The sequence below is a fragment of the Ambystoma mexicanum genome, chromosome 2q (genome assembly GCF_040938575.1).
Source record: "Ambystoma mexicanum isolate Mex_15411 chromosome 2q, UKY_AmexF1_1, whole genome shotgun sequence".
NCBI classification, from domain to species: domain Eukaryota; kingdom Metazoa; phylum Chordata; class Amphibia; order Caudata; family Ambystomatidae; genus Ambystoma; species Ambystoma mexicanum.
In genome coordinates, this window is record NC_090924.1 from 1,183,938,157 (window position 1) to 1,183,956,716 (window position 18,560).

General features: G+C 46.4%; 1 protein-coding gene across 1 annotated transcript in view; it reads left to right on the top strand.

The window, feature by feature from the left end:
• Window positions 1–18,560, top strand: part of MALRD1 (MAM and LDL receptor class A domain containing 1) — a 3,359,462-nt gene that overhangs the window by 213,050 nt on the left and 3,127,852 nt on the right. Inside the window, exon 3 of the mRNA XM_069646615.1 lies at window positions 1,121–1,735. Coding sequence (XP_069502716.1) covers window positions 1,121–1,735 — 615 coding nt within the window. The remainder of the gene's footprint in view (window positions 1–1,120; window positions 1,736–18,560) is intronic.

Sequence of the window (18,560 nt, forward strand, 5' to 3'; positions counted from 1 at the left end):
TCCTTCATGACTTTTAAAAGGCTTTTCACACAAATCTGTCCAAATAAAACACCTACAGATCCCTATTTTCCCCCCATCACATATGGCAAAACCCAGGGCTCATTCACATAGGTGTAACTTACAAATGTAATGTGTACATTCTGGCAACAGAACATATCACCTTTCCCAAATATCCCAATCATCCTAAAAGCGATCTGGCACAGTTGTCAAGCAAGAACAACCAGTGAACGAAATCCTACCTTTACTTAATTCTACCTTGCATATCAGTTGTTTAACACTCAGTTTCAACTGCATTAAATCCCATTTCCTGACCTTGCACTTGGCTAGACAACATAATGGCCCCCCACCCCCATTGACAGAAACACATCCTGTGGGTTATTTACAGTTTCCAAAACCTTACTCCTTGGTCTACTTTACAAGTACAGTTCAAAGTCTTCTTGATCTCATAAACAGAGATGCCCTACTCATATGCTTGTTTAATACTTTCATTGCCTTCAACAATGCTGTGTGTTCTGAGAAATTGCTGGATGCAGTCACTTCTCACCAGGGGGAAGCCTTTTCCTCTGAGGCTAGTGAGGCACGCCAGCTACGTGATGCCCTTCATAGGGGTAGAGGCAAGCAGGACCTCACCGGGATGCACGAACCTCTTGGGGACAAGGGCACCCATTCCCAAGAGGAAATCTGTAAATCACTTACTACAATTCAATAGCAACATCTATCCAATGAAAATATGAAGAGCAAGCTAATGTCTGTTATTGTCATGCAGAAACCTTAATTAAAAATGAAAAGTAATATTTGCTAATACTGAGGCAAAGAAGACCATACGGGAAATAGAGGTAATAGTAAAGAGCACTCATGTAACAGAGAAGACTGACTTTGACCGGGGAAATTCAGTGGCTGCTTTATAAATCAGAGGGGAGGAAACCTGAGTAGCAGAGAAGTCCATGAGTTTCAAGTCAGCTGTGCTAGAATAGCTGAAGGAGACAGTGACATGCAGTTTTCAAGCCTGGAGGAAAGCTGGCATGTTGTCACGAGCCGCACAACACCGCCCACCTCCCAACACATAACACCGCCCGCCTCCCAGCGACACCCTACCTGCGGCGGTGGTCTGCCCTTTCAGAGGCCGTGGCGCCGGGCTCCCCGTATGGGGGAGGCAGCGCACGGCGTCATGGAAACTGTGGCCGCGATGGCACTGGGGTGGATCGATTCTCACCACCCCGGCTTCCTGGTCACGTGGGCAACGCCCAAGTGTTGCTGAAGGAGCGGCCCGCCCAGCCAATCCTGTTGCCGCTTCCCGGTTGCAAGGGTCACGTGATACGCGACGCCACTCACGTGACCCAGTGCGGAAGCGATCACGTGACCCAAGCACCAGCTCAAAAGAACACTGAAGCCGAACTTCCGCGCTTCTCAGCTGTTTTCAGCATTGCGAGTGGCGTTGTGTTTATCCTGGATCTTGACCCTCCGGCTTTTGAACCCTGGCTTCTGGTGATTTTGGACTGTCTTGCCTGCTCCTTGGATTTGGTTGCCTGGACTTTGCCTTGTGGATTTTGGACTTTCTGGCTTGCATCATTGGACCTGCTTCTTAAGGATTTCGGACTTGGCTTTTGGAACTTTCGAGTTTTGCCTTCCTCGGATCTTGGAGCCTTTGGCTTTGGACATTTTGGAACTGTTTCTGGAACTCCCCTTTGGCTCAAGGTTATTTTGGACTTCGGCTCAACACCACGTCAAGCCCCAAGTGAGGGGGTTCTGACTCCCAGCGCCCCCGGCTGTCTCCCCATCCTGGTTCTTCTCCCATGCTAGGTAGGTCCCACTCCATTTTCTTGATTATTGGTCATTCCCAAGTTACTGCCTTATACTCACACTCACCTGCTTTTCCCTTGCAGCACCTGGTACCCATGTTCCTGACCCTCTACACCTGTGGCCTCAATAACTGGTGAGGGAGTATACTATTCTCTCCTTCACTGGTGCTTGGGGACGGAGGTACCCATAGACATCGCAGAGGTTTGTTGTGACACATGTGAACCCTGCTTGGGGGAAACCCGAAGCGAGCGAGATTGAAGGACAGAAGCCTCAGATGAATAACCAAGTCCACAATGGTGGACTGACAATTCTAATAATAACGCTGAGGCCACTTACCCGACTGCAGCACGAAGCGTGCACAACAGAGGAGAGAAGGAGCCTAGAGATCAGAAGCCAGCCTGACAAACGGGGGAGAGAATGCCATCCTCAATGCAGACCCGGTGATGCTAACCCTGAGAGCTAAAGATAATGGGGAAAGCAGGAGATCCGGGTGGGATACCTAGAATAATGAAGGGAAGAATCATACTCATACCAGGGGGTACCAAATGTTAAAGCTACCTGAGAAAAGTAGGAATCTTTATGAAAACAATCAGACTCATTCCAAAAAATAAGTAATAACAAATAAAGTTACAAATTATTACCGGAACACTGATACTCGTCCCAGTAATATGAATGTGGTGGAGAAGAGTGAGAATCTTTGCTGGAACAGTCATACTTCTTCCATTAAAACTAAAGTGTTGGAGCGAAGTGAGAATCGTTATGGGAACAGTTCTACTTGGCCCAGCTCGGTAAAGAGTGGAAATTGATTAGAGAAAAATGTTTAAGTTTAAGAAACAAGAAAGTAGAGAAGAAATATATCAAAAGGGGGGACCAAAGTGCAAAGGAAAGAGTTGACAAATTGAAAATCCCTTTATCTAAACTATACGACTTGATCAAAGTTACCAAGTACTACCTTCAAATACGCTACTAAAGTGAACTTGCTGAAAAGCAGACCACAGGAGATGGGAGTTATTCTCTTGTGCCTAAATTGTTTTGATACTGGCAGCGACATGTTATTGTTTGGAATAGAGTACAGATATTTCTTTTGGACTCACTGGCGACTGATGAGTACCCTAGTTATTAAAGAATATTCCAAAATAGAAGACATGAGTCATTTTCCTTCTTCTTACCCACCACAGTATTTAACAGCCCATCTGTTCACCAGCCAAAGGACGGTTGACGAGATCACCCTTCCCTGTGGGAGTTGTGTTGAGTCCCCTGCAAGCAGACATCATTGTCAATAACCACCGCACCACCTTTAGAATATAGAAACCAAAATACACAAAACTAAGAGATTAGCTCATATATGTATCCAGAAACAAGAAAAAATTGTTCCAAACACAAATCATCTCACTTTAAGCCCCCACAATCTGGAAAGTGACCTCACACGTTGACAGCAAAATTGTACTCACTATGTTTTTCCAGTCTGGTCATATTTTAGTTTTCCTTGGGAGATTTGCAATGCAGTGAAGGTCATTACTTTCTGTCATCCAAGGTATTTTATGTACTGGACCTACTAGAAGGTTATTTATTTCTCTTCTTGTTTTTGTCATCCCTTGATATGTATGGTGCCTCATCAGTTCATGAATACCGAAGGTTAAATGAATATTAAATGTAAATATAAAGGTGTTTATTGGTACATTTTACAGGATGCACATGCTTTGTGCAACTCTGACACATGTGTACATATCATGTACAAAGTATATAAAGAACGGGTGGAGCATGCCAGATGCATGAGCAATGTATGCATTTTCCCTTGAAAAAAAACAAATAAACATGCAAAGCAGGAAGTAGCCTCAAAACCTCACTTAGCAAAAGCACATTGATTTGGAATGTTGCATAAATCCATCCAACTCCATTATAATTGTTCTTATATAACATGCTTAATACCAATGAGTGGTTTCTAAGCGCAGGATCAGGGTTCAAACCTGAGTTGCACTGCGTTGTCTTGCTTCCAAGACAAACGAGTTGCACCTGAGCTAGCCTTCCTCCATCCAGGATAGCTAGATGGGATCCAAAGATGAAGGTGGCAAGGATCGAGGCGAAGGGATAAGAATTGTATTACTGAGAGTTGGGGCCATGATAGGATACTTGGCAGAGCACTAGAACAAAATATTTCAGTTCCATGTATTGCTGTTCGGAATACACTCTGCAAGGAACTAACGACCACTATACATGGCCGTGGTGTTGCCTCCCCAAAACACAAAGAGACAATGCATTGCTGGGATGGTTTTAAACTGTGCTCAAAAGGGAAATTGACCAAGCAAAAAGACCATGCCACTTGTCATGGTGGAGTGCCAAACACTAACATCTACATGTCAAATATCAAGGTGGATTTTTCAATATTTAGCTGAACCAGTTGAGAAACTGTTTTGGGGAACTGCAAACTAGCCTGCAGCAGCACTGTAAAGAGGCAGATCTGCCTGTCCATGTGTATCATTCAAACAGCATGGCTGCTGATTACTGCATTGCTGCTCCCTTAGAGGGATATGTAGCTGGCATGGTGTCTTCGTCTGGTGCCAGATCCACACCAAGTGGGGCTACCCTCAGTCAACATAATCTGCCAACCCAGGTAGTCACAACTCCAAGGACATCTGACGCTGGGGAAGGAACATCCAGGACAGAGCAAACCCTCTGCTGCAAGCAAGTTATATGCTTGCCCAGCAGAGCGGGTGCGAGCAGCCGCTGCTGATTTCAGGGCAGCCAAGCCCTTCCAGGCCCTCCGGACCTCATGTGAGTGATTTCTGTTTAAAAAAAAAAAAAACTAGTCTGCTGCCGTGCTCTGAGCGTGTTGTGTGCCTGCTCCCCCTCCCCCCTCCAGCCACTTCCTGGTTCTCGTCCCTCTGCCCGCCTCCCTGAACACCCACCCCCCCTCTGATTGGCTGTCTCCGTAGTCCCTCCTGGACTACACGACGGCTGCTCCCCCCGCTCGCTTCTTTGCCCAGCAGAGCGGGTGAGAGCAGCCGCCGCTGATTTCAGGGCAGCCAAACCCTTCCAGGCCCTCCGGGCCTCATGTGAGTGATTTCTGTTTTTAAAAAAAAAAAAAAAAAATAGTCTGCTGCCGCGCTCTGAGCGCATTGTGTGCCCACTCCCCCTCCCCCCTCCAGCCACTTCCTGGTCCTCATCCCTCTGCCCTACTCCCTGCCCGCCCACACCCCCTCCCCTTCCTCTCCTTCTGCTTATAACTGTTCCCCCTGGGCAGCCCCCTGACCGGCAGCCCTCTAGGCTAAGGGCCCCTTAGGCAAAGGGCGGCTCCTTACGGGTGCGGCTCCCATTGTGTCTACTGGTGTCCGCTGGGAACGCCCGCCACCTTCTGCCGCTCCTTCTTGTGAGCTCCTCCTGCTCTCACGGCCCACCCCACACACCCATACCTGTTCACTTCTTCACCGGGTGCCTACACCTCTTTGTGTTTGATAATCATCGTAAACTATGGTTTTTCGCCCCTCGCAGGATTTTCAAACTTAGTTGGCCTCTCCACTGTGTTCACTTGTGGAACTTGTGGTATACTATGGTTTTTCTCCCCTCGCAGGATTTTCAAACTTAGGTGGCCTCTCCACTGTGTTCACTTGTATTCGGAAGTTGTGGTAAACTAGGGCTTGCCGCTTTCTTCCTGTCTGCTTGTGCTTGTCCTGTCCCCCCCCACTCCCTTCTATTTCATGGTGCTCTCTATCTCACCTATCTTTTCAAACTGCTTCTCTATTGACTATCCTGCTCTCCTCACTAAATCTGGTAGTAAAAAGTTTAAAAAGGACATCCTGGTGTCCAACCCAGGCCTCCCTATCGCTGACACCTACACCAGTGCCTCCTCCAAGGAAACTCTCACTGACATCCTCTTTTTCGTGCCTTCACCTGACCTATTGACCCATCATATGGTCTCTGTGCTCTCTCCGTTCTACTCTTCTTCCATTAAAGGTGGCACCCGATGGTATGTCCTCTTGGCCTCCTTCCACTCCTCTAAGGCCATCATTAATGTCTATGCTAATGGAACCGTCTTGGTCCAAGGCCCTCAGGCCAACCTTCACCTCTTTGATAGACGCTTCCCGCACCTCATCAACTTCCTTTCCTCTCCTGCTGTCCCCCCTCCTCTATCCTCGGCTACCTTGCCTCCACCCTCCCTCCCTGCCCCCTCTCTCTTTCCCTCCTCACCTCCGCAGGGCGTACCTCTGATCTGCACCCCTCCCCGGAAGTCCTTCAAAGATGGCAACCTTCTCCACATTGCCACACTTAACTCTCGCTTTGCTGTCAAACATTCCTCTGATATCTGCCGCCTTCTAGAGGAACTGGACCTTGACGTGCTCGGTCTCACTGAGACATGGTTCACGGCCAGCTCTGTCACCATCTTTGACACACTCTTACCTGACGGCTACAAGATCCTCTCTGTGACCAGGCCCAACCGTGCTGGGGGGGTGTGGCCCTTATCTTCCCTGAGTGGATTCCTGCCACTGTCACTCCCACACAAATCTACTCCTCTTTCGAATGTCTTGTCTGCCGACTCTCTCACTCTCCTAGCCATTCCCTTACCGTGGCTATTATCTATCGGCCACCTGGTCAAATCTCCTCCTTCCTCTCTGAGTGGGCGGACCTCTCCTCCTCACTCTTATCCTCAACCTCTCAACTCCTCCTTCTTGGAGACTTCAACATCCACCTGGATGCCTCCTGTCCCCCCTCTGGACTCTTTCGCAACCTCTGCGACTCTCTCTCACACTCTATCCTCCCGTCTGGGCCGACCCATTCTGCAGGGCACACTCTTGATGCTCTGATCTCCTCTGACCTTCCCCTCTCTGTCCCTCTCTCCACTCCTCTCTCTTGGAGTGATCACTTTCTCCTATCCTCCCACCTCACCCTCCCTACCCCACAGGCAAAGCCACCCTCATCACTGCCACCTTCCTTCTTGGTCATCCGACCTATGAAGCGCGTGTCAGTTGAGGCTTTTGCTGCCATCTTCTCTCCCCCTCCTCTCCCTTCGGCTGACTCCCACCCTGACACAGCCCTCTCCACTCTGCTATATCTGATACTCTTGATATCCTTGCCCCTGTCATGAGAATACGCCTGAAGCCCAAAGCCAAATGTAACTCCTGGTATGACTCGGATCTCGTCACCCTTAAACGCAAGTGCAGGGTGGCAGAGAGGAAATGGCATGCCTCATGTGCATCCTCTGACAAACTGGCCTGTCGCCTGCTCCAAAGGCAATACCGGCTCTCCGTTCTCTCCAAGGAGAGAGCCCTCATCCAAGCCCGCATCTCTGCGGCATCTAACAATTCGGCGGAACTCTTTAAAATCTGCAAGGAGCTGGCCAACCCTGCTGCAGTCTCTACCTCTCCTGTCCCCTCCCAGGTCCTCTGCACAGCACTGGCCTCTCACTTCATTTCAAAAACTCAGGACATCCTGTCCTCACTCTCCTCCTATCACCTCCCGCCCTCTATTCCCTGCTCTCCCTCTGGCCCTTCTGCAGCCACCCCTCCTTTCCCCTTCTCTGCCTTTCCCCTTTTTTCTACTGACAACGTTTCGAGACAAGTCCGATCTATGAAAGTCTCGTCAAAACAGGTCCACCCCTGTTCCTCAAAAACTATCAAGGATCACATTGACTCCTTGGCCCCTGCCCTTGCTGACTTCTGCAATCACTCTATCGCCTCTGGAGTCTTCCCATCCCCTCTCAAGCACTCCCTTGTGCACCCCCTTCTTAAGAAGCCCTCTTCCGACCCCTCCTGCCCAGCTAACTACCGCCCAATCTCTATCACTCCCTTCCTGGGCAAGCTCCTGGAGAAACTGGCCATCTCCCAGCTTAATCTCCATGCTGAATCTGTTGGCATTCTTCATGACCATCAGTCTGGCTTCAGAGCTGCCAGAAGCACGGAAACTGCTCTCCTGAACATCCGTGAGGACCTGCTCTCGAACCTTGATTCTAACATTCCTTGTGTTCTCATTTTGCTTGATCTCTCTTCTGCCTTTTATACTGTCAACCATACCATCCTGCTCAACCGTCTCCGTGATAACCTGGGTATCACTAGTCAGGCTCTGGCGTGGCTGACCTCTTTCCTCTCCAATCGACCCTCCCAGGTCCAACTGTGGTCTTTCCTTTCTGACATCTTTTTCTCTACCTGTGGTGTCCCCAGGTTTCTAACCTCTCCCCCTGGCTCTTCAACCAGTATCTGGCACTTCTCGCCCACCGCATCGCTGATCTCTGCCCCTACTTTCAGTGCTATGCGGATGATACCCAGCTCATTTTCAGGCTACCCTCGGCCTCCTCTTCTCCTTCCCTCATCTCTGACTGTCTTTCTGCTATCCAGGACTGGTGTGCCGCCAATGACCTCTGCCTTAATGCCAGTAAGACTGAGATTCTACTCATCGGCACACCCACTCCCTCCTTCACTGCAGCTCTCTGGCCGGCCTCTCTTGGCCCTCTTCCTTCTCCTACCTGCAAGGCAAAAAACCTCGGGGTCATCTTCGACTCCACACTCTCCTTCTCTCCTCACATATCTGATGTCTCTAAGAAGTCACACTACCAGCTACACCTCCTCAGAGGTATCCTTCCTTTCCTCTCCTTCCCCCAGAAGCTCACTGTCTCTAGAGTCCTGGTTCTCTCGAAGCTGGACTACTGTAACAGCCTCTATCTAAATCTGCCTGCCTCTACTCTCTGCCCTTTCCAACTCATCCAGCACAGGACTGCGAGACTTGTCCTTGGCCTCAAGCCCAGGAACCGTATCTCTCCAGGACTGAAATCACTACACTGGCTCCCAGTGACTGCGATGATCAAGTTCAAAACCCTCTGCATTGTCCACAAGGCCTTCTGGGGCCTTGGGCCAAAATACCTTCAACTCTCTCTTCCTAAATATCTTCCTTCTCGAGCTCTTCGCTCATCCGCCTCCAACTCCCTCAGGGTCAGCCGCTTCTCCAAACAGCGAGTTGGTGGCAGATCTCTCTCCGCTGCAGGGGCCTCCCTCTGGAACAGCCTTCCTGCCTCCCTGAAACTTGAGGAGAACCATCTCCGGTTCCGTAAGCACCTCAAAACCTTCCTCTTCACCTCCGCTTTCTCTCCCCCTCTCCCCTGCTAAAGTTATTGAAACTGCACTGAATCTGCAACTGGGCCACTCGCCGTTCTCGGTCCTTGGCCCAGCCACTCTCCCCTGCACTGCCTCCCTGGCACCCCCTGCACTACGGGACTGTGTCTGTATCCCACAGCCCCCCCTTCCCAGCACTTATCTGCACTTACTCGCACTGCCACTAGTTGACCCTTGTTATTTCCTGTATGCTATTGACCCTGTAATGCACTTTCCCCTCTCCCTTTCCCCCTGCACTTCTTCCTTTCCCCTCTACCTTTGCACTTGCGTGATATGAATGACACCTGGCCTAGTAGGATCGTTGTCTGTCTCCCTTTGTTTCCCCCCCTTGCCTCGTCGCGCCTTGAAACACTTGTGTATAGGTGCGTTACAAATGCCATATCATATCATATCATATCAATGTCCTTTATATATACTTTATTTTGTTGGCAACATTGGTTTTGCACTTAGGTATTCATTGACTTTTTGAGTAGGGTGTTTCTGTTCTCATTATTTTCTTATTCCGATCGAATGTTATTACAGAAAATAAAGATTTTTCAAATGTAACTCAGCCAAGTCTTATTTCAGTCAGGCATGTGTTACAAGTGGTCAGTGGCTCATTTGGGCATGTCACAGTTGGCAGTTGGCGTCCCTCAATGATGGATAGTACTATGTTCTGTCATCTGTTCACTGTCATCTGGGAGGGTGCAGTGTCTAAGCATATCATCCTCATCTGCAGGTGCAAAGGTGGTCAGCCTCCCTTAAATGCTCTTTTAATCCACCCCCTGCATCCCTATTTTCTGAGTTGACATGCCAGCAGGCGACTCCCTGATTCAGCCATTGTGGATATGTACAGATTACTACCTTTTCTACTGTGTTGAATGGGGTAATTTGTGTGAATTGTGTCACTTGATAGTGGCACTGAAAGACCAAAGAAATATCGAGGCTTAGTACCACAAAATTAATTACGCCAATCATGGGTCGAGAAGATGCAATTATCTTTTATTCTGTACAGATTAAAAGCAAAAAGATAGCTATCTGGCTCCCAACACCTCGCAGTGTGTACCAGCAGACACAGTGAGGGGTGAGAGTGCTGAACATCTTAACACAAACACTTTCATACAATATTCCAAATTTTGTCCAGCCCCTCTCTAAACTAATAATTTTCATGCTAGGGTCCGTGCCCAGTTCAAATGACAAATGCTACAATATTGTCAGTACAATATTGTACAACAGATTCAACAAGTGTGCATGCCCATTAAGTTACAATGGTGACACTGGTTCTCTAATCCACAGTAAGCCTTGTTTCAAGAATCGCTACAATGCAGTTCAGCAAAAACACACAATCTGAGTTTGGTCTACATTGTCTAGTTGTTTATATGAGGATGAGGCTTGTGAGCACAGACAACACTTGGATTGCAGTTCATACGAGTCACAAGGTTTCATTGCATAGAACAGTCTGCTCTCGGTCAGCCTAAATGTTGACACAACTCAAAGGTCGTTCGGCTCGGCCATAAGTTGAAAACACAGTCCACCATTTTAGAACACAAAGCAGGAGTTGAAATCAAAATGGTGGATGATTCTTAAAATGGCGGCGAAGTTGATCAGAAATCAAAGCATTTCGAACGCAGTTTTCCATGCAACACGAATGGGCTTACACCAATATACATAACAAGGCGGTATATTATAAGCCAAGAGCAATACTCAATGTCCGTACATCCTGAATCACATTCTTCAGAAATATCGATCGCCATAAATTCCTTGATAGTAATATCCTTAATTACAAAAGTGTTAGCAGTTTTCTTGGGCACATGTACTTTTGGTCCTAATGTACCTATGGTTTGTGCACAACATCCTCCTAACATTGAACATATGGCAGGAAGACATTGTACACAACAACAACAAAACAGTAGAACACCAAGAACTATCATTAGGACTGCAAAGAGCTTCCAACCCATGAACGTAACAAGTACCGGAACCAATCACTAAGATTCCAGTTTCCCTCGGGGACATGCACTTCAGTACTCAAGGTATACAGATTTTGTATTGCCTTCAATATGGTAGGGGAGGAGTCAGGCGTGAAAACACAGCACACAATTCCCACCAATTTAAATACCCACCACGCTCAGCTAGGATGACGTCTAACACCATCCTATTTTGGAGGGCCACTAATCTAATGGCCATTTGCTCTAGCGTCATGTTGTACAGAATATCAGTGGTTCTGTTGATGGTTTTCTCCAATACCCTTGCTAGTCTTCTAATATCCTCAGAATTCATTATTTGTCCCCAAAATGGCACAAAGGATTTTGCTACATCACCCAAGACTTGTGAAGGAGTATCATCATTCTCATCCTGCCTTGGACGGGCTCTAGAGACTTCAGAAGTGCTGGCCACATATACCCCTGGTAACAAGATACCCAAATAACAAGTACCCTGCCAATCTCTAGATAACCAAGGATAAGCTTCATTACCACAAACAAAGTAAACAGGATCTCCTACATACAAAGGTCCTTCCTCACTGGTTAGGTGTGCAATGTTAGTACAACCCTCAAATGGACCCATTGGCTGAGAATCATCACTATGTATACAGAAGGAAAGATTTGCGGCTATGATTTATAGTATAGGAAGGAGGCATGGCATCCCGGTTGCCTACGGGAGCCATCCTGAAAGAAATCAATGATTGAAAAGGTCTAGAGAGTCTATCCAAAGACCTAATAGAAGCAACATTGAATTTTCTCCTATTTGCAAAGAGGGAACACCCCAAAGGTGTCAGGACTCATTTTTCAAATTCATTCAGATTAGTCCCATCGAAGTTCCCAGAATAATGTCATTCCAACGAATGGTGCCCTTAGTGAGGCGTAGCATGCAGTAGTTAAAGGAGGAGGATGAATATACCTGGCAAACCCTTTTCCCCGTGCTGTGGCAAACGTGAAAACACCCAGCAATTCATTCTGTTTAGAATTGCATGGGTCACATTCATGATCAATAGAAGAGTGTTATTATGATAACCCGTCAATGTTGGGAGTCTCGAGGAGGAAGAGTGTGCAGATGAACGAAAGGTGGTGACACAGTGGAGATAATTTCAGTAGGTAACAAAGTCTCAAGCGGACGCACCCCTTCTATGTACCATAACCCAAGCGCAAATACAATTACTAAACAGACCAGTATTGTGAATAAAAAACAATGGGTCCTAAGGGACAATGATCTTGATGAACAGCTTCTTTGTCCGCCACAGGACCAGTAGCTTGTTCCGCACGAGTAGATTTAGGAAAGGACATTGTTTCTCAGAGTCCGTTTAGAAGCCTCTCTGTTGAGCTTTTTTAGTTCATCTGTCAGTGGCTTCTGACCACGTGGCCTATCTTGCTTGAAGGTAACTTTGCCGGTCCCTGCCTCTTATTTATTTTTTCCAGTGAATGAGTGCAAAGGGACTGGCTCAACAACGATTCCTTGTGGGCACAGCCAATGCTGTGCTGTAAGTCTGATTCCTCGGATGCAGATCATACCTCAAGACTCCAGGTACGTTGTGATTTGCAAACAGAGTGTAGTCGCTTCCTAAAGGAAGTGATGGAGCAGAAGAAAGATTGCTCAATGGTGCAGAAAGATCTGAGGAAGAACTTGAAGACAAAGCGGCAGTCTCCCCAGGCCCCACGGGATCAGGATGGATTTACGGAACACCCTCAGTGTCAGTTAGAACAGACTTGTGATGAGGAACAGAGTGAACAATTTCCTTCTCTTCCATTTTGTCGTGGGGCAGAGGAAAAAGTATCTTCTTGATGTGCGTTGCATGGATTCAGTGTCATTTTCCTTCTACTCTCACAGCAGTCTGTGTGGCCAATAGGACTTGAAACGTTCCTTTCCAGCGAGGTGAAGGACAGGATGCTCTTTCAAATGCTTTAACGAGCACCCAGTCGCCGGGTCGGAGTCAATGACCTCGTATTTTACTGGGAGGGCTTCTTGCACCTGTTGATAAATCAAATACAAGTTTTGAGTTAACTGGTCACAGTACTCAGAAAGGAACAAATGCTCTACATCTTTCAGCTGCTTAGGTTTAGGTACATTCCAAATATTGGCTGGTCTCCCCATGATTATCTCATAGGGAGAGAGCCCTGTTCTCGACTGCGCGGTCGTCCACATGGACAACAGAGCTATCGGTAAGGCATCTGGCCATTTCAATTTGCTACTGGTGCAGATTTTTCCCATTTTGTTCTTCAATATACCGTTATGGTGTTCTACAAGTCCAGCACTCTGAGTGTGTCTGGCCGAATGGAACCGTTTATTGATCTGTAATCCCATGCATACTTGCCGGATAAAAGCAGTGATAAAATTTGGACCATTTTCCGACCAAATGACCCTCAGCAAACCAAACCTAGGAAAATATTCCTTCAACATGGTTTTTGCTGTCGTCATTGCTGTGGCATCTTTTAAAGGAAAAGCTCCCACCAATTTGCTGAAAGCACAAACAACTACCATAACATATTTGTAATTCTGACAATGCTCCATTTCAATAAAATTGAAGTGTATAACCTCAAAAGGCACAGAGGGGAGACCAAAACTACCCCTCGGTGTCGATGTACCCTTCCCCACATTATGCTGTAAGCATACCATGCAATTTTGGACCAATCACTCAGCAGTTTTTGAGAGATTTACATTTGCCCAGACAGGTTCTAACAGTTTGCAAATCTTTCTAGCACATATATGAGTTGGACCATGAGCCAACGTAACCATGGTGGTGACTTAAGCATCGGGCAGCATCCATCTTTGCTTTCCATTATCTACCTAACAACCTTCATCATCTAAACTTGGTAAACCTTCAGCCCATTGCTTAAGCTCTTCTGGAGTGGCATCAGCCTGAATGTCTTTTATACAATCAATTCCTTTGTCTATTATACAAATGTTAGTGACTTCTTTTGTTATATACATTTTGGAATGCAAATCGGTGGCAGTCTATTTGGCTATCCTGTCAGCAAAAGCATTTACTCTCCCCATATCATCTGTTACTTTCTGGTGTGCTGCGCACTTCATTATTGCTTGTTGAGTAGGAAGCACATATGCTGAGAGTAGCCGAACTATCAAAGTGCCATGTTGTATCTTAGTTCCATGTGAGGTCAAGAAACCCCTCTCTGCCCATAATCTACCGAAGTTGTGAAAAACCCCAAAGTCATATTGACTGTCTGTAAATATATTCACACTAAGCCCATTGGAAAGTTCACAAGCTTGAGTCAATGCAATAATCTCTGCGGCCTGCAGGATTCTTTTGGTTTCCACACTTAATGTACTGATGGCATAAGCAGCAGTGGATGTACCATCCGGAAGTTTGAAGCAGGAGCAAGCACAAAACAGCTCTCTTTGTGGATCTTTTAACGGTGTATAACTTAAGTCAATTCTGCCTTTAGTTTCTTGGTCTGTGGTATAGATGCAGTCATATGACATCTTGTCACTGCAAGCAATTTCTTGCAGAAGAGGCAATATTTCTGCCGGATTTAATGCACAACATCTCTTAATTTGGAAATGCGGTGCAAGTAGAATCAGCTTGTATCTTGTTAATCGTGCTGATGTGAGATGTTGCGTTTGCGTTCTGTTTAATAGAACGTCTACAGAGTGAGGAACCATCACAGTTAAGGAGTGACCCAGAACCATACCCTCACTTTGTTTTACAGATGCAGCGGCAGCTGCAACAGCTCTCAAACATCTCGGCAAAGCGCATGCAACAGGGTCAAGGGTGGATGTCATAATTCCTGCCCCTCATGTCCCCAGCCCTCCAAGATGTCAGGCTGGAGCAAGGCCACGATCACCTACATGGCCCTTAAGGGCCTCTCCATCCCTCCAAAGACCCACTCGTAGTCAGACTTGCCGCTTGTGGCAGCAGACTCACTCACTCCCACAGGATAACATTGGGGATTGGACTTGTAGTGCATTGATGGGGACAAGATGGATGACCCCACATATTTCGGTTGCCAGAACTGCATGCGGTATAGTCTTTTGGGTGTGGTTCAGCACAGAGACACCTGGGATACCCAGAGACTATTTAAGCCACACCTAGGCTAAGAAACATGCTTTGCATTTTCTGCACCTGCAGCGTGACACTCACCGTGTTCGGATCAGTCTCCAGTAGGCCTGCATCTATCTACTGCGCTCAGCTCCTGCAAGAACAAGAACAGCGTTAGGAACAGCCTTACCTTGCGGTGCTTCTGCCCATCATTCATCACTCCTTCTGTTCTGCGGGCATCTTTGGCGGTGTCATTCCCCTCCCGGCACGCCGCTTCCTAAGGAAAAGGGGAAAGAACAGAAAAAAGGCATTAGTAAGCAATCTGCAAATCTTCGCTTATTTTTAAATACTGTACGAGCTTCAAACGCTTACCTGAATCCCAGCCGCTCTGGGGGAACTCTGTCTCCAGAACTTCTCATCCATCTGCAAGAGGGAAAAGACACTCCAGGTTAGCGTGGAAACATCTAGAGGCGTCGCATACCGCGCTTACCCACCGCATTTGTTCTTGATAACCGGCATCCACGCTGAAAACGTTGTGGCACCTAAAAGACACAGAAAAAGAATTAATTTCAATGCAAATACGAAAGGGGTGCATCACGCATCATGCTCTCACTCACCTTCAGCACTACTGATCTCAGCAGCACGCCGCCATCCCCGGACACCGGCCATCATCTAAAGAAGGAAAGGAACGAAGTTAGAGAACTTTTCAAAAGACTCATTATACTTACCTGTCGGACTCTTGCCAGTGAAGTAACTATGCAGCAACGAGCCCGCATCAATCAATGCACCCCTGCGCTGAAAGCAGGGCGGAGAGCACACTATACAAGAAAACAAGGTGAGCTGTAGATCAAAGAGGAGGGTTGGACCCCGGAGAAGAAGGGCTTCAAGCACACAGAGACAATAGGGAGTTAAACTCTACCAATCCTGTGTTTCAGGCCCCGTCTCCAGTCGAATAGCCTCCAGGGAAGGGTTTGAGGTCGTAAGAGGTCAGAACAGGCTGAGTGACGTCCCCATGGATACCAGGTGAGCAAAAATAACCACACAGTCTATTCTTCCTTCCATGTTCCTGCGGTAACACAGCCAAAGCGCATCCATCACATTCATGCACATACAAAATGAAGGCCTTGTCATAATTTGGTGTGCCCAAAACTGGTGCTGAACACAACACAGTCTTGAGCAGATAAAAAGCTTTCTGGAAATCCATGTTCCATGGTAAACGCAAAGAAATGCCCTGCTTTGTCAATGCCAACTTTGTTTTTTATCATTAATGGGAAGTTAGGGATCCACTGTCTACAGCATGAGGCCATGCCTATCAAGGCTCTGACTTCTTTCTGTGTATTTGGGACAGACATGCTAGAGATGCTTTGTATCCGTTCAGGTGTCAGTCTTCTCCCATCCTTTGACAGGAGATAGCCTAAATAGGCAACCTCCTGTCGACAATATTGAAACTTTTTCAATTAAGTCTTAAGCCCATGCTCTGCCAAATGAATAAGCAGCAACACGCTGCCCTCCTTGCAAGCAACTTCTGAGTCTGCATCTAAAAGAAGATCATCAACATACTGCAACAACGTACAAGTGGAAGGTAACTCAAGTGTATCGAGCTGTTCCTTCAAAGCTCTACTGTAAATGCATGTATTCTCAGAGTACCCTTGTGGCACACGAGTGATGTAAATGAGCAACCCCCCAGGGTGAACGCGAACAAATACCTACTGCCAACATGTACAGGAATACTAAAGAAAGCATTCTTTAGATCCACAACACTAAAATGAGTAGCTGAAGCTAGAATCATTGTTAATATTGTAGTCACTTCAGGCACAATTGGAAATTGTGGAGCAACAATCTTATTGATAGCATGTAAATCAATAATAAAATGGAAAGGAATCACATTATCCCCTCTTATACACCGGTAGAATCGGACTATTACACAAACTTCCTGCAATTTCCTCAATCACTCCTCGATGTACAAAATCAGAAACTATACTCTTTAAAGCTTGCTCACCGTCAACTGAAATCTAATACTGTGGAATACACAGTAGTTTAACACCTGGTTTCAACGCAATTTTAACATGTCCAATTTGTAAAATACCAATGTCATCATCATCAACCGCCCATAAACATGCTGGAACTTTATCCAATTCAGTCGTTAAAAGCCTAGTCAAGAATTGTGAAGCAGAAGTTCGCTGTGGTGAGATCATCAAATGCACCCCATCCGGAGATGAATAAATTACTGCATTCAATTCTTTCAACAGATTCAACCCCAACTAATTTTCGCCACAATTCGCCGTCAAAAGAAATGGACATGAATCAGAGATTGGGCCCAGTAAAGTCAGTACGGGATGATAGACCGGACTAACCACTGGTGTACCAGAGAACCCTCCAGAAATCCTGTTCTGCCCTGACAGTGGAATATATGGAACCCGCGAATGATCATCAGAATACTAATGTGCTCCTGTATTTATCAAAAATCGATGCTTCCTATTTCCCACCTTCATTTCTACGTAGGGCCCTTTCTGATCGACGGGAATAGGTACTGGTTCCAGACTCTGCTCGGCTGTCCTAACGGAACAGTACATCATCAAATGCAAGGTCCTCAGAAAGATAGACAGCTGAAGGATTATCAAAAATGTTCCTATTATCAACACTATGCTGCTGACTATCTTATGAAAATGACTGTTGATTCTGAGTGAACTGATTTCTACCAGGACCCCCTACCCCAGGACGGCCTCTGGATTGTCTACCCATGGTACCATGTGTGTTATTTGATCACTGCTGAAGGATCAGGCATTGTGCTCGCCAATGACCTTCTTGTCTGCAATAGGCACATTGGTTCATGTGTACAGGACCCATTTACACATTACCCTTTGGGACAAACTGACCTCTAAACTGTGTATTCACACCTCTAGTTCCTCTTACTATTTGCTGCAATAATACTTTTGTCTAGAAGTCTCTCTTCTTATTTTCTATCTTCTCTTTTTCATTATTGACCCTGTTTTCATAATACTGAGCCATGTGCAATACTTCAGATGCGATTTTGCTTGCCAGGCACTTTCGGAAGTCATAATTTGTGATTGGATATCAGGCAACAATCCACATACAAATGTATCTACAAACAACCTTTTTCCTGACTCAGTACTCAAATCCTGGCCGCTAAAATCTGAAAACACTTGTTCGAATTTATTAAAAAACTCGGTAGCACCTTCAGATTTCCCCTGGATGCAAGCTGTAAGCATTTCCCAAACTGTTCTTCTCTCTGTAACTAAAGTCTTCAATTTAGTTACCATTCTATCTGGCAGTGTCAATATCACCTCTGGCGGTCGCTCACCAGCATTCCTTTTTCCATCTATCTGTATCAAGTTAACCCATGTGTCACCCAATCCTGCCAAATCATCTACAGTTCTAATCTGTTTCCATAAATCAGCAGGTAGGATCATAGGGGACAACAAGTCGATATCACCCAGCGTGAAAAATTATGAATGCAAGACAGATTCAATTTCTTTATAAAATCATGTTGGATTTTTCCTAATATCTGGAATCGTCTGTCTAATGGTATTCACTTCCTGCCTAGAAAATGGGACATGAACAAACTGTGAGACATAATGAGCTTCAATAGTAGTGGCTGCTGCGCCTGTTGCAACATTAGCTGGAATTTCTACTTTAGGGACATATGTCGGAGGAACTTCCCTCATTGGCAATTAAGA